General features: G+C 33.5%; 1 protein-coding gene across 15 annotated transcripts in view; it reads right to left on the reverse strand.

Annotated features, from left to right (window-relative positions):
* The window catches only part of LOC148618464 (uncharacterized), a 61436-nt gene extending 41091 nt beyond the window's left edge, over positions 1–20345 (reverse strand). For 5 of the 15 annotated variants that reach the window (XM_088577442.1, XM_088577434.1, XM_088577432.1 and 2 more), the window contains exons 1-7: positions 18264–19044; positions 17580–17661; positions 10873–10898; positions 6569–6604; positions 5084–5107; positions 3477–3512; positions 932–1003 (exon numbers count right to left, since the gene is read on the reverse strand). In XM_088577442.1, the coding sequence (XP_088433568.1) occupies positions 932–1003; positions 3477–3512; positions 5084–5107; positions 6569–6604; positions 10873–10898; positions 17580–17661; positions 18264–18518 (531 nt within the window). In that variant the 5' untranslated portion in view covers positions 18519–19044. Of the gene's footprint in view, positions 1–931; positions 1004–3476; positions 3513–5083; positions 5108–6568; positions 6605–10395; positions 10414–10872; positions 10899–17579; positions 17662–18263 lie in introns of all 15 variants that reach the window. The other 10 variants (XM_088577437.1, XM_088577427.1, XM_088577429.1 and 7 more) reach the window with 7 other exon arrangements.
* Between the last annotated feature and the right edge of the window lie 6652 nt (positions 20346–26997).

Raw genomic sequence — 26997 nt, forward strand, 5'->3', positions numbered from 1 at the left:
AAATGACATTTTCAAGGGCTATAACTCCAAGAAGGATCTCCAGATTTTTCTGAAATTGGCACCAAAAATAGATATTAAAATACTGAACATTCTATCATTTACAAGTATCATCAATCTGCTTATGTTTCTAAATAAAAGGCAAAAACTGATAAAAACATTAATAATGACACTTTCAAGGGCCACAACTCCAAAAAGAGTCAACAGACTTTCCTGAAATTTGCACAAATAATGATAGATATTGAAATACTGAACATTTATCAATTTACATTAATTATCAATCTGCTACCCTTTTCTAAATAATAGACAAAAACTGCCAAAAAAAGTAAAATTAGCAAAAAAGAAAGGACAATTACTCCAAAATAAGTAAATCTATTATCTTGAAATTACATGAGAAGATATATCTCATTGAGCCAAAGAACCTAAAATGTTTCAGATTACTTCTAACTGTTATGGTTCTTGAGATAATAAACAAAAATATACTGTAATACCCCTATGTTCTATTTCTAGTAACAGCGGCTATGTTTTTTGCAAGGGAACAAAACAGACACAATTTTGGGAGTAGACATGCCAAGGATGATTGCCACCAAGTTTTATCAAATTCTGTTCAATGGTTTCAAAGGAGAAGATTTTTAAAGAAAATTTAATGACGCACGACAATGACGTCAGACACCAAGTGATGAGAAAAGCTCACATGGTCTTTTAGGAAAGGTGAGCTAAAAATAAGGTGAAATATTGTTTAAAAAGATCAAGAAGACAATTAATAGTGGTAATAAATTCTAAATTATAGGAGTATAAGTTACATTAAGTAACATTTTTCATTTCTGTATCAAAGTCTTGCCATTTAAAAAGTATCAAATTTATTTGAAAAAAGCATTAAATAGTTGTAAATTTGTAATACCAGTACTATTTATATCAATGATATAAGCCTAACCTTAGGTCCTGGTTGTCCATCATACCCAGGTAATCCATCATCACCTTTGGATCCTTTAACTCCCCTCTCACCCTGAAATCACATTTGATCATGTTGATAACAAGAAAAACTTCAAGAAATACTCTCTAAACTGATACCCCAACCCCCCAATCTCAAAACATGCACCTTTTTGACCTTAAAGTTGATAAGGCTCAAAGTTGAAAAAACAGGGTGTACAATGTTCAAAAATAAATAAAAATTCTGTGAAATTTTCATTCAGTGATGTAAGAAGAGTAATAGATAAAAGATAGTTACCCCAATGCCCCCATATTCCTAAATGACAAATTGATTTGAAATAAAATCTAAAATAAGAGATGTGCAAATGGAATAAGTAATCAAGATTCTGTGAAAGTTTCATTAAATTCACTTCAGTGGTGTAGGAGGACTCAAGGATAAAGGTTCATAAATGACACTTTTTTTGATATATGCAGGGCACAGCTTAATATGACCACTGAGGTTGAACCCTGAACAATTGGGGCAAGTATGGACACACCATTCAAACTTGATATACCTTTGAATTTTGAAAATGATTAGAAATTAGAAACAGGATAAGATTTTGACCAGATTTTTTGCCCATTCTCGACACCTCCAAAATCAATCCAAACCCTCCTTTAGGGATATGGCACTTATGGTACAATTTCAGATCTATTAATTCCCTATTATTCAGATTATTATCCAGAAATAAAAACAAAATCTTGTTTCTGACCCCTTATTCTTATTTGACTGAAGTCACAATCCCTGACTTCCTTTGGTAGTATGGTACCTTGTAGTGAAATTTATATGAGATCCATTCATTTTTACTCGCTATAGTCAAAACATAAGAAAAAATGCTTGTTTCAGAACCCTTTTTTGTCCCTTACTCCAAAAGGTTCAAGTCTTTAACCCCAAAATCAATCCCAGCCTCTGTTGGTGGTATGGTAACCCGTTATATAATTTCAAACGATCCATTCGCTAACAGTCAAGTTATCATAATACATGTTTCTGGCACCATAAAATCATTACCAGTCTGATGATTGGGGTATAGAATATTGTGGGACAACATAATAGGACGGATGGACAGACACTCTATCACTAAGTATCCCCCACTTTGCAAGAGGAGCCATTAATAAATAAGGTGATTTAGCAGTGGTCTGAAGTCTGAGAACCTAAATTTCTAACTTAAGACTTTTGAAATTTCAATTACCCAGGTCCAGATCCTTCAACTCTATTGTTTGACACTTTATTGGGGACATTTGAGCATACTCAGGTGAATCATTAATTTGAATCTTAAAAAAAAGTCCAGGCCCTTCTATTCTTACAAGTAAATATGGACCTCAGATTTGGAGTAAATTAAGATATAAAATGATTAGAAGTCATGATGATCAAACTGACCAAACAAAAGAATTAATCCTCACAACAGAATTTTTTTGTCTTTATATTTTTTTTTGATGCACAAAGAGTAAAATCACAACTTCCTTTTTAAATGTACATAATAACTAACTTTGTAAATCATCAGAACCCTATTCTTCCTATTTGTCATAATCATTGACCTTCACAAAACTGGTCAATCATCAGAACCCTATCCTTCCTATGTGTCATCATCAGTGACCTTCCCAAAACTGGTCAATCATCAGAACCCTATTCTTCCTATGTGTCACAATCAGTGACCTTCCCAAAGCAGGTCAATCATCAGAACCCTATTCTTCCTATTTGTCATAATCATTGACCTTCCCAGATCTGGACAATCGTCAGAATCCTATTCTTCCTATGTGTCACAATCAGTGACCTTCCCAAAGCAGGTCAATTATCAGAACCCTATTTTATGTTGCTACAAGATTGAAGTCATCACTACAGAAGTGTTGTGGTCATTATCATGAACTCATGGATTGTTACAGTGTATCCATCTGCACCATGAAAACTGATTTGTTCAGTGTGTCATGGCTTTCCTTTCCTCTTTCGACTAACTGGGACTAGACTTTTTATGAGCAACACAGCAGGTGTTACCATACCGGTGCACCTGGTACACGCTCCCAGTTTTTAGTGTAGTCCGAGTTGCTCATTTGCTTTGTTACTTTGTATGTATTATTTCAGTTACTTTATGAACTTTGTTGTGTATGTCTGTTTTCCATGTCTGGTAGTTGTCCCTGGATTACATTCTTTTTTTTACCACTAGAACCTTGGTTCCCTTGATTACTCCTTCATATGTGGCATTACCATTGATCTCAACCTTTCCAATACTGGTCAATCATCAGAACCCTATTTTTCATATGCCTCATAATCGTTGACCTCAACCTTCCCAAAACTGGCATGAATGTTCATTGTCCATATTATTTTGATATATTGTAAGGACAATTTTTCCAACTTGCATACAGATTAAAAGGGAAACAAAATGTTTAATAAAAAATTCTTTCTTAAATCATGAATCAAATTGTTAACTTATAATAGTTACATATATCAGGTGCAAAAAAAATAAGAGAAATATTTTGTGATCATTTTTTTTGGTTACATTTCAATCAAGAAAACTTACTGGTTCCCCTTTTGGTCCAGGAGGTCCAACTGGTCCCTGTAAATATATGATATTGCCATGAATTCAATAAAAAGTTGATTGTAGGTTTTCTTTGATGTTGTTATGTAATGTTTTCTATCAATCTTCTGTAATCATTTAAGAGATTTACAATAAAAACCTAAAACCAACTTATGCAGTCATATGGTGCAAAGAAATAATTTAATATAATCAGCCAAACTGCATAAACCTATTTGTAGATATTAAATTTTTTCAGTTTAAATGACAATTTGTATGGTTAGAATAAAATTGCTGACTTTTTTATGATTCTGACACTGACACCTGTTAAGCTGACAGGTGCCCAGGACAGGTGCATGGTTACACCAGGAGTACAGGTGCTGTTTGCTTTTATTTGTTTTACAGTTAATTGGAGCATATTATAATTTGATCAAATGCTCCCATGTTCAAAAAAAGAGTAGGAAAAATGTACTGATGCCAAGCAAATGAAAAAAATATTTTAGAATGTATCAATTTTTTGTCCCATAGACTTCCTTACTCTTTCCTATATCTTTATTGTCTTTGATTACATTTTGATGGTATATACTTTGTCAATCTTGTATTAAGATAACCTCTCTGCATTGACCTACACAATAAATAGGGTAACTTTGTATGGGCTAAAGCTGTAATTGGTAAAATACATGATTCATAATTCAATACAGCTTCTTATGAACTTGACATTTAACAAGACGCTCCCAGGAGTCTGAATTGCTCACCTGGTTAAATTTTGTCTTTCAAGGGCAATAAATTTAACAAGGAGTTCTAGTTGTCCAAAAATTTTGACTCAAAAAGACTTTGGTAGGACCTATGATAAAGATCGTTTCTGCAATTGAAAGTTTCTTTCAATCTATTATAATTTTCAAGATATTGGCTGAAATCTGCAAAACAAAAAACAAAAAAAAAACATTTTTGACCTTTCAAGGGCAATAACTCTTACAAGGAGTTGTCCGACAACTTTTGATCCCTGGAGATTTTGTAGGCCTTATTAATAAGCAAAAAACTAATGTCTGACCCCTATGTTCCATTTTTAGAAATGGCAGCAATGTTTTTGACAGATCAAAAATCCCCACATCAGTTCTATGTAGGATATCCCAAGGAACATTCATAACAAGTTTGGTTCCAATTAGTCATGTAGTGTTAGAGAAGATTTTTGAAAGAAATAACAGGTAGTGTCAGAGGAAAAGAGTTTTGAAAAATTGTTAACGACCATGACAATGCAGAGTGATGGCAATAGGATTAAGTGAAACCCCACCATGTAATGATTAAAAAAGGGGGATGGAAAAATGTTCAAAATGGCCTAACTTGTAAACTACAATTTGGGTTTTGCTGAAAACTTAACAGTATCTGCATTTTATGGTACTAAACAATGTTGTGAAGTTTCAAATAGTTAATTGATCCATTCTCATGTTATCATCTTGAAACTCTCCAGGGACAGACAGACAGACAGAGATGCAGTTTTTTTCAAGGGTATCACACAATACTTCACCACTTCTAGTGGTAAGTGATAAAAAAATATTTGCTCATAACAGGGGAGCTGGAGGTGTTTTACAATACAAAAGTAGAGTTATACTTACTTGTTTTCCTGTTGCTATTGGTCCCTGAAAGATAAAGCAATTAATTCAATGTACAATAAAGGCAACCACATTAAAAATGGGTTGTAATAATGTAAGTTATAAGCTCCAAAGTGACCGTCTATGATTACTTTGAGTTGACAGTCAGTAGATTTGTTGCAGGGATATCAATTATCAAACTTTAATGTTAACTAGATTTTAACCAAAACAAAAAGGTTATCACAACAGAAAGAAAAAGTAAAACAATCATGCAGATATTTTGTTCTATTTATAGTTACAAGCTACAAACTTTCCATTTTAAAATAAATCTGAATCATGAAATATGTAATAAAACAACAATCACATTAACTTAAAACAAAATATATATCTGGTGTCTACATTAATATATTAATTATTGTTATAGTATAGTTTTATATACACAGCCAAAAATGCCATTCATGAAAATCATATAAAGTACAAAATAAGATTGTGACAATCCTGCCAGTAAATGAATGATGACTATATAATAAAATAAAATAATAATTTACTTATTTCAAAGAATTCATTCAATATACTTGGCAACAAGATTATTACACAAATCAAGTATAATATGATTAACATATATTTCATTTTAGACATGATTATCATATATTGGCATGCCAATATTAACATATGAGAATATTATATAAATATTATGATAATCATATGTAGTATTTTTGGCCATGTAGACCAGTGAAACCTGTCTAAACTGAACATTGAAGACTTCTTATCTGCTCATAAAAGTTTAAATGTATCCTGTGTTAACAAACAAATCCTTCAGCCTGGGTCAAATTTCAGTTCAGACATATTTCACTGAACATACTACATTTGTATGCTACAATATAGAAGGAGTTATATTTGTTATAATTCTAAACCAAGGTTTTCTTAACTGACTGAAATATTCAAAAGAAAAACAAATATATCTTCTAAATACCATGCAACTAAATATAAAAGAAGTAAATTTAAAAACTATAGCAGCATTTAACCCATTCTAAGAGAGAAAAAAAGAACTTTTTGATGCATTACCATCTACAGTTATATCATCAAGCAATACTGGATATTTCATTGCTTCACAATTTAGCATTTAACAGGCTGAACCAAACAATGTTAGAAACATATTGTAAAACAGCATGCATATCATGGTACAAGAACATTTCTGACCAAAGACAGCAAAATAGTTGCTTTATTGTATACATGTATTTATCAACTTGCAAAGCTCCTGTAACATCAAGTGTCTTGTAAGAGAATTACAACCAAGTTATTTATCGGCTTACATTCCATGTAATCAACAATCCTCAGATCATTTACTATGATTCAATCCATGCGATCAACATTTTCACAAAAAATAAATCTGGATAAATAATCAAAGAAACAAAGCAGAATAAATCATCCATCCCATGATATTACATGTTACATGCATGAGTTTTGATTGACTTTCCATGTGACAAATGATATAAATTTAACACAAACCGGGAATCCACTAAAACCACGAACACCCTTCTTTCCCTACAAAACAACATGTATAAAAAAGATCTATAAATAATTCAATATAAAAATCTTTAGATTTTAAATAAACATAGATTTAATTTGAGTCTGCTCAACATTATTCACCATAAAAAAATCTATTTTTAGAAAGAAAGACCTTGATCTTTGAGGCATCTTCCTAGTCACTCACAGGAAACTTAAGTTGAACTGCAAAAAAAATGTTTGTTAGAAATTGACCATCAGCATCTCCATGAAAGATGAGGTCACCTTTGTCACTAAATATTTCATCTGAATAAGTTTCATCAAAATCCATTAATTGAGGAATTTATCTTCAGTTTTGCAACAGAAATCACTTGCAAAAACAGATAGATCTGAAGCTGAATTCCAAGAGTATAAGACTTTAAGGACAGTAATTGAAAATAGAAAATGAGTTGACTTTACCTTTATTATAATATGTGCATAATTTGGTGGAACCATATGATTTTAATATGTTTATCTATGTGCCAAGTTTAATGATGATATTGAAAATTCAAGCCTAAAAATATTTCTGGTGATCCCTATTCACAGAGGATGGCAAGATCCAATCATCAGAGACAGAATGGAAGACAAACAATTCAGAACTATTCAGCAACATGACCTAAGACATATCTATCCATAAATTTAAAGGGTTGGGCTCCACAGACATATCAGTTAATTTGTGTATTGAATCATACCAGTAAATTCTTCTCAATCACAGGTGAAGAAATCTTAAGTTTATTGCTCAAAATTTTAACTAAGAAATTCTGTTGTAATTTATAATCAGAAAGATAAGGTTGTCTGATTAGAGATTCATTACTATGAAAGTTGGAGTATATCAAATAAATAAAATGAGACATGAGCATACTCTGTTGGAGTAACTACAAGATAGGGCCATTAAGATTTGTATCAACAGATGAACTTGCTCTCATCAGTTAGTTAATATCAATTGACAAAAAATCTAATCATAGTTTATAACTTATTGAGAAGGGAAAAAATGAAGTCTAAAACATGAATAAATCTGACAAGCATGGCTGAGGGAACTGGGGACCGAAGGACAAATATTTTTACCATTCATCCTTTTGTATTCATTTTTGTTTTGTCTTCTCAAAGAAAGTAAAAAATGAAATTCATTGACTCAGGATAACATATCAACCAATATCAATGGAATACTACAATTATTCAATGGTAAAGACATTTTGACAGCCATTCCAAAGAGTCTATCAACTAATTAGTGTATGCCATATGATAGTTTATTGAAGTGGCCAATCAGATAGGTAACAGATTGATACATTGTTTCTTTTCTAAATATTTATTCTTTCACTCAAGTTAAGAACATCTGCTTAATTGTTGTAAATGTTTATGTAACACTAAGTCTGCCATTTGGCTGCTGAGTGGTGAAATAACTGAAAAGAGTCCAAAAAATGTTCCTCTACCAATTATTATAACAAACCTTTCATACTTCAGAAAACAAACAGAAGATTTTCATACTCATTCAGTGCTAAATACAACTGAGGTGTTTGTCCTGGTCCTTAATTATGTTAACAAGTAACTTGTGCTAAGATTTGGCATTATGTGACTGATACATACATGATATGTCCCTATGATTAGGTTGATGACAGTTTTCCTATTAAAGCTTATGATAGCAGAACATTGTATGTTTAGGTAAAATGTTTGCCCCATCTTTAACTCAGAACAAGAGGCTCCTATGAGCCTGAATCGCTCACCTGGTTAAATTTCTGCCTTTCAAGGGCAATAACTCTAACAGGGACTAGTCCAACAATTTGACTCCATGCAGACTTTGGAAAGACTTATCATAAGGATAGTTTCATCAATTGAAAGTTTCATTCTATCTGTTATAGTTTTCAAGATATTGGATGAAAACTGCTAAAAACTTAATTTTTTTGCCTTTCAAGGGCAACAACTCTTACATGGAGTAGGGTCTCGCTAACCACAACCGGGCCAAATGGCCACATCCCTAAGTAGTACCAAAAACACACTGATCCTACAAATATGCATTGTAGGTGCATTATTTGAGTGTATTCTGATCAAAAGTAGTTAAAATAAAGCTGAGAATGTGTACCTTAAAATCGTATTTGTAATTACTAGAAAAGTGTTTGAATATTGTTTACATGTGTGAGTAATTTGCCTCCATGCTGTCAGTTAGCAGAAAAGGTAAAAATGTGGATTTTCAGTATTTTTTATTCAAGTAAATTTTGAGAAGAATTTCTACAATCATTATACCATTAGCATAATGATTTTGAAAGCCTTATTTTCTAAGCTTTGCAATGGTATGCAACTTTAAGATGTCATTTGTCCTGGGAATTCACAGTGAAACTTTGAAAATTACTTGTTTAACATGTAAAGTAATGGAAATGTTAGAAGTGGTTAGTGAGACCTCGACTGACAACTTTGATCCCTGGAGACTTTTGTAGGCCTAATAATAAGAATCATTTCAGCAATCAAAAGTTTCATTCTATCTATCATAGTTTTCAAGATATTGACTGAAAACATAATTTTTTGGCTTTCAAGGGCAAAATAACTTTTACATGGAGTCATCTGACAACTTTGATACTTTGGAAACTTTTGTATGCCTAACAATAAGGATCACTACGGCAATTGAAAGATATTGGCTAAACCTAACAGTTTTGGAGATATATGCATAAAACTGCTGTCTGACCCCTATGTTCTATTTTTAGTAACAGCTACCATATTTTTAACCGATCAAAAATCCAAACAGTCATTTTGTTAGGATACCCTAAAAAAAACAAAAATACCTACATTCATTGAATTGTGTATTGTAGTTTCTGACGAAAAGATTTTTGAAAGTAACAGCATCAAAAATAGCAAAAACCGTCCAAAAAGGGCAATAACTCCAACATGGGTCAACTGATTTTCACCAAAAATTTGACCACAGACAGATCTCATTATGCTTAACACTTTTACCAATGTCAGAATTTGGTTAAACCTAATGGCTTTGGAGATATATGCAAAAATCTGCTGTCTGACCCCTATGTTCTATTTTTAGTAATGGTGGCCATGTCCAAACAGTCATTTTGTGCAGGATACTTTAAAAAGCAATCAAAATTAGTTTCATCCTAATCCATTCTGTAGTTTCAGAGGAGAAGATGTTTGAAGAAACTTTTAACTACATATACTATTAATTTCAAAATATAATTACTTCTTCAAACAGCTAATAGCAGGCTGCCAAATAAAAAAATTTCAGAAAAAACATTAAGCCAAAAAAACTAAATCAACTAAATGATAAATGCAATCTGAATGCTTGAAGACATTTTGCATTAAAAAGTCCATGATTAGTGTATATTGAATAAGTATAGTTTTGTTTCTATCAACTTAACCATTTCATATATTTTTTTATCTTTTTATTTTTTTGCTTCTTAAGAAATTATACCATTTTCAGTTACAGCTACCTGAAAATTAAGTTCTACAAAAGAAAGTCAAATTTACCACTTTTTATGTGAAGAAAGATTTTGACAAAATAAAAAGCTAAATAATTTTATTTTCTAAAACAAATTCATAAATCCTTGATCATGCCAATAAATTATTTAGTAAGAAAACAATGGTAGATTGACATAATCTAATAAATGTTAGTACCACCACACCTGAATAAAAAATTGTTAGTACAATGTACTACCACTCCTGAGAAAATACAGTAAGTTAGTTCATACAATATATAATTAGAAAATGCACTGTTTCTACTTAAAGCATTATTAATATAAATGTTTTGATATAAATATACAGAGTATCTGCTATAAATCAACTTAATTAAAATGTACCGGAAAGCCTGTTGCTCCCTGTGAAAAGTACAGTCATCAAACACAGTACATATGAATTACATGTAGTAGAAATACAATGAAAAAATAGGCAATGAAGTAAGTTCAATAGTGGACGAGTGTCTTCAGAAACTGGTCAATGAAGGCCAGGGTGATGAAACTATTGATTATAACCCTTTTTTAAACTCACGTTTTCTATCAAGTATGTAAAGAAAGAACTCATGAACATAAATTTTGGTGCAACAAAATAAAAAAAAAATAAACTCATGACATTCAGTTATTGAATGTTGAATAAATAACAGGGTTTTTCACATGCTGTAATTTGCTTGGACACATAAATGTAGAATTCACTGCAGACAGCAGTGTAAAAAAATCTGAAGTTAATTTTGGTGATCTAATTTTTCGTTTACTTTTTTTCAATTACCTGAACTTTGATGTTGTTACATTTGAATTAGTTATAATATTAAGCTGTATACTTACTTGGTCGCCTTTATCTCCTTTTTCTCCTGTAAATAAATAAAAAAAAATTTTGTCATTCCATCAAACATTATTACAAATCAAGAACTTACCAGTAACATCAACTGAGTTAGTTTGAACTATATACATAACTCTGTCCAACAATTTTGACACAAAAGACTTTGGTAGGACTTATCATAAGGATCATTTCATCAATTGAAAGTTTCATTCTATTTATAGTTTTCAATGTAATAGTTGAAAACTGCTAAAATATAACAAGAATAGGTATATTCACCATACCTACATCATGCTGAACACTTTTACCCATGTCAGAATTTGGCTAAACCTAATAATTTTGCAGATATATGTTAAAAGCTACTTTCTGATCCCTATGTTCCATTTTTAGTAATGGCGACCATGTTTTTCGAAGGACCAAAAATACCCACATCAGTTCTATGCAGGATACCCCATGGCATATTCATACCAAGTTTGGGTCCAATTGGTCAAGTAGTGTCAGAGGAGAAAAGTTTTGAAAAATTGTTAACTACAATGGACTTATGTAAGGAGCATAGCCACGGGACTGGGTAGTCCAGATAAACAAGAGATTTAATTTGACTCTTATGTGGCAGGGAGATGACCAAACGAAATAAAAAATTTTCTCCCGAGACGAGGGACAAGGGTGAACGGGCAGTGGTGCTTAAATCAGAATAGTACAAACTGAAAAACATATAACACTGACATCACTTTCGGCAAATAAATTGGAACAGAACAAAAAAGTAAATTCCTACATAACAGCAAAAAAAAATATTTATTATATACAATATAGTATGAATGTAGCTTCGTTGGGAGAGTACTTTACCGGAAATTACTTTACTAAACGCCGGACGGCTAAAGGACGCGGAGAGTAAGTGAATCCGTGTTTATAAAAGTGACGTGCGCACCTGTCCAGGTGAAATTACCAGTGGCGGATCCAGGCCCCCCTTAGAAAATTGCAATTTCTAAAAATTGTTGAAAAATTGTTCAAGATACCCTCAGAATGCAGGATTTGAGGTTCAATATTTCAAATTTTCTTGTGGGGAACATGCCCCCCAAACTCCCTAGCAATCGTGATCCTCTCTGGTGATCCTGTCAAAAATTTTTTTGCCCCTCCTTACCTAAAACTCTGGATTCGCTACTGATAAACAAAAACCATCGTTTAGAGCAAGTAAAAAAAACTTTTTGGGGTCCCCTCACCTAAAACTCTGGATCCGCCACTGATTACTATATATTTATGAAATTTTAAAAATAATAAAAAATACCATTAATACATAAATAAAAAATAAATAAAAACCATGGACGCAGTAAGACAAACTAAAGCCTCCAATCTGAATTTGGGTGCACAGGATTCTTAAATTAAAACAAAACAAATGCACGTTTGACGTTAGAATAAGGGGCGAATCCAGACACCTTAAAAAGGAGGGCTGCCAGCCGATGTTTCCCGTAAAAAGGGGTTGCTAGGACTTCATTTGCCATTTATTGTCAATTTTACACATGGAAATGACACATTTTCCAATTTAAAAGGGGCAAACCCCTGCATCCCATCTGGATCCACCACCAAGAGTTTACAGAATTATTTAGATTTATGCCAAACATAGACTCTGATCACAGCACAGGTTATTACTTCAGTATCATGTTATGTCTATATGTTATCGGTATTCTGTCATTAATGGTTTGAGTGCTGAGTATTATATAGGTACTATTATATGTTTGAATACGAGTAGGGACACCATCCTAAAAACGCGGTTCTGGTAGCACATATTTGGTTGTGTTGTATTTATTAGTTATTTGCATTTTTTTCTCTGTATAGAATAAGCCGTAGATAAAGTTTAACCGATATTGTTTTTATGCGCATAAACCAATTTGTCTGATAAACAAAAACACCCAATATGCATCAGAAAACTATTTGCTAGTATAAATAGGTTATGGGAAATTTTGTGTTTTTCTATGGTCAATAAGATTCCTTATCTTAGCCCCTTAAAACAATTTTTCAATGCCACCAGTTCGCGGCAGGTTCTGTAGATGGTTTGTAAATTGACGTTAACCAGTTTATCTAAAGTGTTAAGAACCATTAAATGATTGGCGCATCTTTACAACTGGAGTTAAGTACAGAGAGCTAATTCACCTATCTCTAATCAGAATGCTTAATATAAAAAGCTAAATTAGACAATAATCGTTCGTTATCATGTTCACACCACCTTTTTATCTTTTAATGTTTGCAATCATTTAATGCCGTCTTAATGGAGCAGATTAAAAGTGCCCTTAATGTCAGAACATCAGAGAATATACCATTCATCCACTACTTACAAATATCTCCATCTTCCGTAGTCATAATTCAAGTTTGTTGAAAATCATCCTTAACAGACTTAAACTGAAGAACGAGGTACTTTTTATGAACTCATTCAATTCTACGTGAAAATGCGGACTGATGGTAAGGCAAGCTATACAAAGTAATTACTAAACAACAAGATGAGAAAGTATTACCACCAAATCTTATCGAGCGACATCCCGTTACAACCATATCTTATCGAGCGGCATCCCGTTACAACCATATCTTACAAAGCGACACCACGTCTAACTATATCTAATTGAGCGGCAACCCGTTACAACAATATCTTAAAAAGTGGCATCCCATCAAACTATACTTAATAGAGAGACAACCCATTACAACCATATCTCATAAAACGACACCGTCTCAAACTATATCTAATCAAGCAGGCAACCCATTACAACCACATCTCACAAAGCGACACCACGTCTAACTATATCTCATTGGGCGACAACCCGTTACAACGATATTTTATCAGGCAACAGCCCACTACAATCATATCTAATCGAGCGACAACCCATTACAACCATATCTTACAAAGGCGACACCACATCTAACTATATCTAATCGAGCGACAACCCATTACAACCATATATTACTAGGCGACACCCTATCCAACCACATCTGATCGAGCAACAACCCATTATAACCATATCTTACCAGACAACAACCCATCCAACCATATCTTAAAATCGAGTGACAACCCATTACAACCATATCTTACCAGGCAACACCCAATCAACTATATCTGATCAAACAACCTACTATGGAACATCAAGACGTAACGAAGGTCCGGTTTAAGCTCGATGACCGGCACACACTGATCTAAGACAAGAGTACATGGAGATATGATGGACGTATTTGTAGCATGATTGAGAATGTTTGCATCCGTTACAAAAGTGCTTAGACTTATACTCGGAGTCACATAAATAACATACTGTTAAAATTTGAATAAAAATATTTTCTACGACTTTATTGACACCAACCGTCGTTTAAATTGTCTTAAATGACTTGCTCATTCGTTTAGCCAAACAGCTTCTCAAAAACAAGTCGCTTATTAGCTTAAATCATGCGTAACAAATCCTTACGGGAAAATCCCATACTAATATTCGCCATGTTGGTTTTTACGGGACGATTTGTTTACAAACGAAGTTCGTAAGTTCCCGTCGAACTCCGGTGACAATCGTCTGCTTGATCAACTTCTCGGTATTGTACGTTGTTCGCGTAAAATAAATCCGAGATATCCGAAATAACGCCGAAGTGCATTCTGGGTTCTTCGGTTTTTGGACAAACCATTTAAACGTAAACAACATCTCCTAGCAACCCGATCACTGTAAACATGGCCGACTTTTTACAATGTAAATATTGGCACCTAGAATTAAAATCTGACCGGAATTTAACGATTCAATGTTTAGGGAGAAGCCGTTTGGCTAAACGAATGAGCAAGTCATTTAAGACAATTTAAACGACGGTAGGTGTCAATGAAGTCGTAGAAAATATTTTTATTCAAATTTTAACAGTATGTTATTTATGTGACGCCGAGTTTTTTTTTTATAGTATGTGTAGATAAGGCACGGTGACTGGTTTAAACTGGAATAAGACAGGTATATGAAAGAGCACGATTAGTGTGCATAACGGTTTTCATGGGATGTCACCAGTAACATCGGTATTAAGGTCAATGGTAGAACTATTTGTTCTGGAGTTTGATAATGACTTGAATGTCTGACCTTTATGTTTTTATTTCAATTGCAATTGTGCATGAAGCACTCTTGCAACAGCACCTGTTTGTAGCCACAGATAAATTCCAATGATTTATGTTGAGTTCCTACCTTAGATGCTGTTCATTAATAAATACAAGTACATTTTATTAGACATGGGGTAAGTAGGGTCATAGAAACTGCCATTTTTACAATTAAAAGCTGGGTATATTACTCTCTTATTGAGAAAGGTAGGTCTTGGCAGTTTTACTTTTTTTATTGGTTACAAAATGTTCATTATTTCAATTTCCGTACATCTATCCCAGTTAGAAGAGCAAATTATGATTTGATTTACATCAAACGAGAAATTAAACAAACTGTATCTATTTCACAGGTTATAGGATCACAGAACTAGCCAATTGCCAGCAGACACGTGGTTCTTTATTCTGGTGCACTGCGATGTTTAGTTCTAGTAGTAGAATTTTAAGATTAGAAACAATATTCGGCATATTTTAAAAACCGAGATCGTGTAGCAAAACACATGTCCAGTAACGTTTTCACAAATAAAGACTAAAATCTGTTCCCTTATCTAATCAACCAAACCCTGCGCATTTCGAAAGTCCTGTGATGTATTAGGAATTTTTTACATCATCATTTTCAAATACTTGGCAAAGTGCAGAATATTATAGATCTACTACAGATACCAGCAGATGTTTAGATTCATCTGCTGGAAATTAATCAAACTTTTATAACAACTGTGAATTTAATGCGTCAAATTCTCTTAATCAGAAATAAGCTAGTAGAAAATGAAAATGATGTAAAGTCACTGCTGGGCGTTGATACATTATTTCTCCGTCTTAAATATGATGGCAGTTTTGGGCCACTGCACACAATCTTGCTTGAGAGGGGAACTTTATGAAGAAAACAAGTCGAGAGTACAAAAGGGTTACTTCTTGTTTGGTCGGAACGAACGACGGTACGAAGTAACATGAAGGAAGCTGTGGACTTACCCGTAACAAGAATAAACAGAAAACGTGTAAGAAATATATGCAGAAAAGCGGGGACATGAGCTCTTAGTACACTCGTTAGGGAGCAACCATTTAATTTTTTTCCAGTGGAATTTTTATCCGGATTTGTTACTTTTTACTCGGTTCCCTTTCCACCAACAGGATTTGGTAGTTTAAAGCTGAGTAGTGTATCGAGGTTTTGAATCAACATTCAAGAACAGCTTAGCCTGAATGCCTTCCTAATTTTCGTCTTTTATCGTCAATTTCTATTAATGTTATTATACTCCCAGTATCATTCAAAATATGTAGAAAACCATTCACTCGCTACAAGTTTAATCTTCAAGGAGAGTGAACGCGTATTAACTCCGTTTGTTGCCTGTTTGTACATCTGATTTTTATCTAAGAACTGTTAAGAAATGTCAGGCTCATTTTTCAAAGTCAGGAGTGATGTTATAGATATCACGACCGATACAGATCTATTTCAATTTTGACTAATTGCATATCTTAAGAACTGATATCGTGGATTTTTATACAACTATAAGGTATTCTATGTAGGAAATATTAAGATTTATGTCCTCTCAGAACTTAAAACAGTCGTGAAAGCTAAAGTTATTATATTAGCCTGTATATGTCTCACAGCTACTTTAATCCGAAACATGTTCTTTTTACAGAAGCCGTTCTTTGTTTTCGATTCTTTTTATTTCAAGTTAAAGTTAATCTTTGAATAAGACTTACTAGAATTGTCCTATTAACCCACTATATATAGAATAATTCTACTTCCGGTTCAGAAGACATTTCAAGTCAGCAAACCAGATTTGAGTGTGCATGATTTTGAAAGCATTAATATAAGGATGAATATTACAGAAAGGTGATCTGAACAGAATTGTTAGATCATGTTTCTTGTCAGATGAATAATAAGTAAGTCGACTCTTTAGTAGAATTCAGAATCATTTCCACGTTTATTTCAAAGATTGAAGATTTCTGTTGGAAGAAAGAGGCGATGACATTTCAGCACACGAATGTATTACACGTTAGAAATTCCCATCGTCTTATATTCAGGATAATTTATACATATTTGATTATCTACATGCTGGTTTTATGTTTAAGTGATCTTTTGTAAATGTGAAATTTATATCATCCAATTAAAGGTCCGCCATCAATTACTGTGAAACCTTAGTATTTCATAGAGCGAAATTGCACTTTTTCTTCAGAAATCCTATCACTTTACATTACGTTTATAAACAAAATTACAATAGAATTTAAATTTCACCCAGAAGCTAAACTTGTACAATGAATGTGTATAAATACCAACAAGATTTTTAATAGCATTCCCATGCCCTCTGGTGTATACTTGTAATATAACACTTCTTTATAAATTGGGTTTATCGCTTAAGGACAACGACTTTATAGAATTGTCAACAGTTTGCAGTCTTTTTTCATCCGCTAGTTTAAAAAAAGTAATATTTTTGTTCGGATGTTAAAGGTACCAATATACATAGGTGTTGATGGTAACATCTATATGTAATGTATCATAAATTGTTAATAAGTGGATTTTTTTTATGTTTTTCCACGAAAAACAATCGATTTTGCTGCATACTCTAGGTCTATAGACCGGGACTTAGATGAAATTAATTCAACACGTTTATCAGAGGTCAAGCTTACCTGGTGGACACAGACATTGAGCCTGGCGCCGGAAACGATCGTGTTCAAATTTGTCTCCGACATCTTTTATTTCTTCTAATTTCTGAAAGAGAAGGTCAATACTCATGGAAGGTACACTCACAACCAACATTTCACTGGGGGAAATAAAATAAAATGTATCATTGAGTGGGTTTGTTTGGTGCTTATTTTATCCCGGTACCACCAAGATATGATAATCAAATAGTATGATTAAGAAATTAAATTTAAACTGAGCGGTTCTTAGACTTCGTTTAAGCTATATAGATCCGAAGCAGAGTATATTGAACATTAAAAAAAAAATCTTCCCGACTTCGATCTCGCTTCCGAACGTAAACGTCTTTTTGTAAAGGTTTACAATGAAATGAACAGTTACCAAACTGGGGTGATACAATAACCTATGTGAAAGATTGCCAGGCGCTCAACCTCAAATTGTTTTGTCTATCTTGCTCCATTCCTGTAAAATTTTCACTACTTTGACCTGTCAATTGGTCTAATTGGCCGTTTCATTTTTTGACAAGTGAGCGAGCATTTATTTCTAAAACTACCATCTGTGTATTATCTATTTCTCAAACTGCAATTTGAGTATCTTTATATATTTTCTCATTAATGGCATTTACTGTTTGACAATGCTATAAGTCGGAACCAATTGGCCTAACTTCAACCTACCTGCTGTAACAACTTCTCCACTTTTGTCTCTATTATCACATTGATTTTATTTCTGAAGTTTGAATTCTCATTTTCTAATTTCTCCACTCTAGAATTTAATAGAATCACATGGTTATGATATGAAAATAACGTCCACACTAAATATCCAAGAAAAGCTACTATAAAACAGATGATAACAGACGATACTATCCAAACAAGTTTAGTGCCAGATTTCTTTTTGACTTTCCCTTGTATGGATTTGTCGCGTTTTTCCATGTTTATATCAAGAAGGAAAAATGAGTTTTAAACCACTACTTTAACTCATAGTCACAAATACTAAATCCCACAAGTGAATAAATTCAACGAATATACAAGTGAAGCGAGACAGTACGAAGTCATCCTCGAGCAGACGGCGGTTAAGTCGCGTGCTTATGATACGCAATACAAATCATTATGAGTATTATATCGCATCTAATCGCACTAATTTATTTCCTAAAATGCAGATAAGAGAATAAATGTCATGTCTATTTATTACAAAAAATGGGATCTTTTATTACACCATAAAACCACTGTATTTACACGGCGGTCACAAACAGAGTGGGTATCTCACAGTGGTATTTTAGTGATGCTGTTCTATACTGAGGAGTAAGATAAATGAGAGAGCAGTGTTGTTCTAAGCTAATTATTCCCGTTCCTGTTGGAAAAGAGCTACATCCTATTCCATATAATTGTTTAAACGAAGCTGATGTTCATCTTTTGTTTTTTTACTATCTTTTGAAGATTAATCAAATTCCACAGGAAGCACTAGAGAGAAAGCTGATAGCTTATATACAGGTGTTTATTGTATTATGCTTTGATCATGAAATTTTTGACATGCGATTTTTTTTTGCATGTTCGGTATGAAGTAGTAATGAAGATGGACAGCATCCTCGATTGAACCTATGTAAATCAGCCTACGGGGTATGTTGTTTTCATGTCATACCATTATACTAATGACCAACACATACAAATAGATAATCAAGTATTAGGATTGTTCGGTACAATGGTAGTTGACCTTTTATTCTAAATCAGTTCTGAAATGAAGGTATGTTATTGCTCGTGCCAAAAATTGTAGACAAGATTTAGGATGTTGTCGAGTCGGGTTCATTTAATATATACTACCTACATTACGAGCAGTCAAGAAACCAAATGATAAGAGCCTACAAAACATGCAGCCTTCAAAAACTTCCAAGTCAAAACGAGGTTAATACATCTGGCATCAAGAAACAAAAACACCGCTCAAGTAGGCGGCGTCATACTCAAGTCAGTGCACTCTATGGTCAAGAGTTGGTTGCATATTTTACACAGTTTTCCAGGGATCTGACTATCACTGATTCAAGTAGTTGAAAGTGTTCGTAGAAAAATAGAAATTCCGTTACTCATGGACAATGTCCTCGATTGGCGTCTCATCAAATGTACCGGCTATGCATGCATTACTAACCATGAACAGATTGTGTACTCAATGGTTTTCTGCTAATTTCGAAAAATAGCGTTTTAATCATAATCTTATTTGATTTGTAACAAGCTTTCTGATTAGTGGGTTCTTTTTTAGCTAACTAGGTTATTTTGTATAACTTCCTTTCGAGTATTCCGCGATTTAAAAATTCCAAACACAAAAGGAAGCATACGAAGTAATTCAAAATACTTGGATTTGAATCCATTAAAAATTAAAAGATGTAAACGGGCCCATACCGGGTTATTTCGTATAACCTGTTCAAAAAATAGAAACATTCCTTAAATGTCACTAATTAATCTTGCTTCTGAAATTAGTCAAGGTAATGTAAGCATGGCGATCTCTATTATTAGTTCTAAGTCAGTACTTTCAATGCATTCGAACTAAAATCTACAACTCCTGTTGTAAGCAATAATCCGACTTGGTTCGTTCTTGAAATATCAGTGAAAAAGAAGTCTACATGATAAGAAATGAAGCCAATCAAAGTTAAAATGAGTAGGATTACAAGTGTTGAATTTTGATATTGTGCACATTGTCCGCATTACGTTCGTAGTATACGTAACTATTCATTCACAATTAAGCAGTTTGCAATCTCGAATTCGCCGTTATGCCAGAATAAATTGTTTTATATCATGAAACCAGAAAACAACATTATACAAAATATAAACTCCATGTTGTTAAAAAAAACTGGCTAATGGATAGACGCGGGATTATGTCATAGTTACGTCAGTCATTGACGGTGATAGCTGCCAAAATCTGGGCGATATGAAGAACGCTAGTTCAGTACGTACTGGTAAATAGATTTACATGACGACTAATTTGTTTTCAGTCATCCTTTCTACCTAGTTATTCTACGTCTTTCATTCTGTTTGTATCACTAATCTGTTAACCGTACACTACTTATCCTCTCGTATATCATCCACTTATATATTGCCAATGGAGCATGCCAACAAACTTCCGTTACTCTTCCTCTTTATTACTTCTAATTTCTGCCGCCACAAATGAGCAAGCACTGTTATCGAAGTCCGCTTCCGAAGACGAGCATAAGAAACTAAATATGAGTGTTGCGATATCTAAAAGATTTGTTTAACTGAAATAGCCACGGATTTCATCAAATAAAAAAATGAAAACCTTTTAAGCAAGTCAGTACAGCCTACTTTACGGTGGAACGTATAGAACCATCACTGTTACTACACCATACGAAAATTAAATAAGGCTGGGGCATGATGGTCTTATCCATAAAAGTCTGTGCACACCCCATTCATCAACTTCATGATGATTTTAGGGTACCCTTATACCCCATTTACGAATCAATTTGTCGCAAAAAATAATAAAGTAAAGCATTTTTTTTGCTATTGTTATACCTCATTAAGACAAGAACAACATTTTGGGAGATTCTTCATTTTTCTTCTTTCTGCAGGAAGAGGGAAATTCCCATACATAATCATCATCAGGAGGCTAAATGTCCCACCTTCCCAATGGTATCATGAAAGCTGTGGTATCACTTAGGGCTATTAAGTTACAAGTATGATATATGTACACCTACCCACCGAAACATCGCTTTTAAATTGACATATTTTTCCATGTCAAAATCCATCGAGTATTAATGCTGCATTACAGAATGTCTTATTTTGGTATTTTATGTTCACAATTGATACTTCTATAATCAGAATATATCAAAAATAGCTCATATTGGTATTTTTCGATTCTTCGATGCAAAGTCCTACAAATTCGACTCTTGCAAGTTATTGCACGACGAAAGTGTTTGAAATTTGGTATCATTCGATATATAACTTAATTCTCTACATCATGAAAGCAGGAAAAGCTTATTTTCTTGCAAGAAATTTTCTAGAAATCACAAATATTACCCCAAGAAAACAGGTTTCAAACGCATAAATGCTAATTCAGACCATCCCTAGACCACTCGGCCAGCTAGGCTATATAGCCTAGTTTAGGGCGCTGGACTTTGTGCAGGCGGTGTTGCCATAGATGTCACAGCGGTACGAGTTCGAGTCCCGCGGAGGTAACGACTAAAATTTGCATCATTTTTCAGACTTTTCTATTTCTACATATACGTAAGAAAATGTTTTCAAATTATGCTGGAAATTTTTATCGACAACATATTTGTCCAGTGTGGTGGACGGGTTTTTCAACAAATGGTCGGCATTCCAATGCGAACTAATTATGCTCCTCTACTTGCTTACCTATTCCTTCACTCTTATGAGGTTGACTTTCTACATGTAGTTGATCTGATCCAAAAGAAGGAACATCGTTCAACTACAGTCGAACCTCGTTACATGTAGATCCTTTAATCTCTGTTTCCGCTATATAGATGACGTATTATCGTTTAACAACCATGGATTTTATACATCGCATCCACCCCAAAGAACTAAAGATAAAGGATACGACAGACACTGTGAAGTCAGCCTCATATTTTGACCTACACTAAGAGATCGATGGTTAGGGAAAACTAATGACATTATACGACAAACGCAATGACTTTTTATTCAGTATTGTCAACTTTCTTTTCATCTGTGGCAACGTCTCTTCGGCACCCGCGTATGGAGTTTTCATATCACAACTCATACGTTATGCTTGACGTAACTACATAGACTTTTTGTATGCCGCAAGACTTCCTACAATTAGGCTTCTAGTTATGTTGCTACAAGATTGAAGTCATCACTACAAATTTTTTATGGTTGTCATCATAAACTCATCATAGTCTTCCGTAAAAGAGAATGTTAATTGAACAACACTTACAATGGTGAAATTTCCATGTTTTTTGTTTATTTTCAAACGTCACTTGCAATGCAGTTTGGAAGTTCTGAAATTTAGTAATAACAGAGAAAGGTACAAAATGTTTATGAACTCTAAAAAAAAACAACCCTAAAGATACCAATTGATAACAGTTATTCAATTATCGAGTAGCACTCCAGCTAAGACTCATGATTGAATCATGGGTTAAAAGTATACATTTTTTTATTTTTGATATTTGAATTACCGTACTAAATAGAAATAAACATTCGGTTTTTCATATAACCGGTATTCTTAGGAGATTAAAAATTATATAGGATGCACTGTAGATTTCAAAATTAAGGGATATAACTCTGTAAATGACAGTCAAATACAGTAGAATCTTGGATTTTCAATGTTGAATATCCCTCAAGAGCAGACAGATTTAAACGAATAATAACACATTTCTTATATAGAGCCTGAAAACAATTTAATTACAAAAATAAAAAATGTAGCCTTTTTTTGGTGTGTAGCACATTTTCAGATTATACATGATTCTAATGAAGACAGCTACTAGATATTTTCAATGAGAAGACTTATATTACGGTAATTAAAAACAACTAAAAGTTCTCTGTTGAACTAAACAGCTTGTATCTGCTTTTTAATTAATTAAAAAAAAGTTATAATTCAAGCGAAAGTGTTATAAACGTACGGCGTAGATATGAACAAGCAAACTATATTGCTATGTCAGATGATATACAAAGGATTGATTGGTGTGTACTTTTTTAGAATAGACTGAAAATGAAGCTTACTCAATTTTTCAGTCAAAACTAATAGAAATATGTGAAAATCCCATTCCTACCAAAACAGTAGTTATTCGCCCATTTATGAATCACAATACACGGTGAGCAATTCGCAAACGTGATAGTGCTCACTTTAGAGCAAAGAATACAGACCACTCAAAATCGACAATAGCGAAAAGACGTCATTAAACTCATGAGAGATGCTAAAGCATCATATCAGGAAAAAAATAACGACTGATGAGTATATCCCACAATGTAAATGGTGGCGTATTGCGAGGTCTGTATGTAGACTTGACGTGTGATAGCACAAGTCCATGTTGGTAAACAGAGACCGAATTACTGTACATCCATCTGAGAATTGTGATCTATTTTATGATTTATTTACTGGTATATCACACGTTGAAGATGAGCCAGAACTTCCAGCTGAGAATCATGAGCCGGTAAATGAACTGTCGGATTTTAATCGTACTGAGCAGGAAGTCAGAGATCAATTAAACATTTTAAACATTACAAAATCGAGTGGTCCAGATGGTATAGCACCAATAATACTCTAAAAATATTTCAGTTTCGTTGGTGCGTCCACTGACATTACTTTTTAATAAGTTTCTACCACAGGTACTTGGGGTTTATGGGACGTAGAAGCTACGTCCTACATACCAGCCGATCCCCATATATTAAGAAAACTTCATATGGATAGTATAGTGCAATATCTGTTGTTATAACACGTGATTTTGCATTTTCCCTTCTAAACAAAACAACAAAAAAAAAAAATCCCGGCCATAAGTATATGTGGTCTCTACAGTGTGATCAACTGCCTTATTTATAGAAACGTTCTCACGTTTCACCCTTTTATACGAATAAATGGTCTATATCGGATATTTCCAATACCCATCCTATATCTCTAACTTGTATTCTATGTAAGGTGATGGAAAAGGTCTTAGTAAAGCACATGCAAATGATTCTCTCATTACAATTTTGTAATAAGGCCTTTCACTGGATATAGTAACAACGGGTCTCGCAGGTTTCCGATTACTTCGAGCAAGGGCATATCATATGGTTGATGCGCTATTCTGCAAAAGTAAGTGATACTTTATTAGGTATTACTTACTTTTGCAAAATAGCTCATCATCCATATGATATGTGCTTGCTTGAAAAAAAACCTTCTTACAAAATCGTGATGAGAGAATTCATTTGCATATCCAAAGGATTCTGTAAACTAATTTGCATACAAAATTGACTTTTGTGTCACAAAATTAACTCTTGTCTTAAATTTCATGCAAAAGTGATTTTGTTATGACAGAATTCGATTTTGAAAACACAAAGATGAATTTTGTGACAAAATTTAATTTTGTCATTATATTTCTCAGTTTTGTTCACAGAATCCAAACTAGACTAAATTGCATATAAAATTGACTTTTGTTCCCCAATATCCAAATTAAGCAGCAAAAGTAAAGTTTGTGATACAAAAATGAACTTTGTCGTGACAAAAATAAATTTTGTCCATTGAACGATTACTTTGTATTACAAAAATTAAATTGTAGTATGTTATAAATTTTGTTTATCTGAACTCATTTTTGAGTACAAAATCAAAAGAGTCCCATTCGGCACCCCATACGAAAGACTAAAATTGCTTAGAATGTTGAAGTACCAGGTCTCTAGGAAGGCTTTGATCAATATATTTTTTTTCATTTATTAGGTCAGTACTAAATATGGGGACATTGTTTGGGATAACTGTACATTATATGAATCGAATTTACTTGAGAGTATTCAAGTGGAGGCCAATAGAATTATAACTGGACAACGAATAAATTCCCCCAAAGCAAATACGTATGAGAGACTCGGGTGGGAACCTTTATACACGCGCCGTGAGAAGCATTGGCCAATTTTGATGTATGAGATGGTTAATGGCACCGGTCCAGAATATATATCAAATATTATACAACCTTATACTATGAACATACATGACTATAATCTTAGGCAGCAATTAAGTCAATAACGATGACATGCATTTGCCTGTCTGTATCACTATAGTTTATTATAAGAGCTTCATACCGTCAACTATATGATTTTGGAACCAGCTTCCGACATAAAAAAAAATAGCCCCTCTGCTGGTGTATTCAAAAGGAGGCTGAATCCAGTCAGCAACAGAGCACCTGAATGCTTCAACATAGGCAACAGAAAGGAAAATAAATGGCTCTGTCCATTGAGTTGTGAAACCAGCAATCTGAACCTTCACTTGCACCTTCACCACATGACTTGTAATCCAAGATAACTATCATTATTACCTAATTATAAGGTTTTATCTTGTTTATTAAAAATACACATATTTTTCTCTATTTTCAAATTTTATTCATGACAGGGCGATCTATTGCACTGTCGATGTACTATTGCACGGTGCAATAGTCTCCTTGAGGAGTCTATTGCACTGACCCCATAATGACCTTTATCTAAGCCTTTTGATTGGTTAAACTTTTTTCAGCGCTTCAATGAATTGGAATATACACACAAAAAAATCGTGTGTAAAAACGTAGATGTGATCATTACCTAATTATAAGGTTTTATCTTGTTTATTAAATATACACATATTTTTCTCTACTTTCAAAATTTATTCAGGACAGGGCGATCTATTGCACTGTCGATGTACTATTGCACGGTGCAATAGTCTCATTGAGGAGTCTATTGCACTGACCCCATAATGACCTCTATCTAAGCCTTTTGATTGGTTGAACTTTTTTAAGCGCTTCATTGAATTGGAATTTACACAAAAAAAAACTCGTGTGTAAAAACGTAGATGTGACTCTCGTCTGCCAATTCGTAAACATGGAGCGGTCAATTTCCTATTCCTGGTCGAATGGTTGTCTCTTTGACATATTCCCCATTTCCATTCTTTATTATATCTCATAGACAAATTAGGTAATAAAACAGTTATTTAATGGGTTGGATGCAATTGACCAGAACATTTGTCCTTTGGTACTGAGAATGATCAAGTGTTCTATTGCACTCGGCAAAAGAAAGGCATGTTAACAATTATATAATGAATTATTTTTCATTTTCTATCGAATAGAATTATCTTTCTTTGAACGTATTCTTTTACATAATTTTATAATATTTGTATTGTACTTATCACTATTTTGTATGGAGAGGATGTATATAGGCCTAGCCTGCTATCCAATCCTATTCATTATAATTTATGAATGAGTAATCAAGGGCACCAAGATTCTAGCGGAAATCGAAAGAATGTAATCCAGGGACAGAGACTGGACTTGAAAAACAGACAAACACAACAAAGAACACAAAATAACTAAAATAATGCATTGTATATACAAAGTAACAAAAGTAAATGGGCAACTCTGACTCCACTAAAAACTGGGAGCATTGAACAGGTGCACCGGTAGGGTAAGCGTCCTCTGCTTCCTGAAAACACGCGCCGAGTTGCTCATAAAAAGTCAAGTTCGGGTAGATGAAAGAGGAAAGGAAAACTATGACACGTTGAACAAATCGGTTTTCATTGTGCAGATGGATACACTGTAAAGATCATGATGATGACCATGAAACTTCTGTAGTGACGACTTCAACCTTGTAGCAACATAACCCTGTCCCAGAAGCCTAATTGTAAGAAGTCTAGCGCGATACAAAAAGTCTGCATAGTTACGGCAAGCTCTGACATATTGTATGAGTTGCGATATGAAAACTTATGTTCTTAATTCACTTCGTTCAAACGAACATA

The sequence above is a fragment of the Perna viridis genome, chromosome 4 (assembly GCF_037379345.1).
Source record: "Perna viridis isolate PV_CMFRI_1.1 ecotype Kerala chromosome 4, ASM3737934v1, whole genome shotgun sequence".
NCBI classification, from domain to species: Eukaryota; Metazoa; Mollusca; class Bivalvia; order Mytilida; family Mytilidae; genus Perna; species Perna viridis.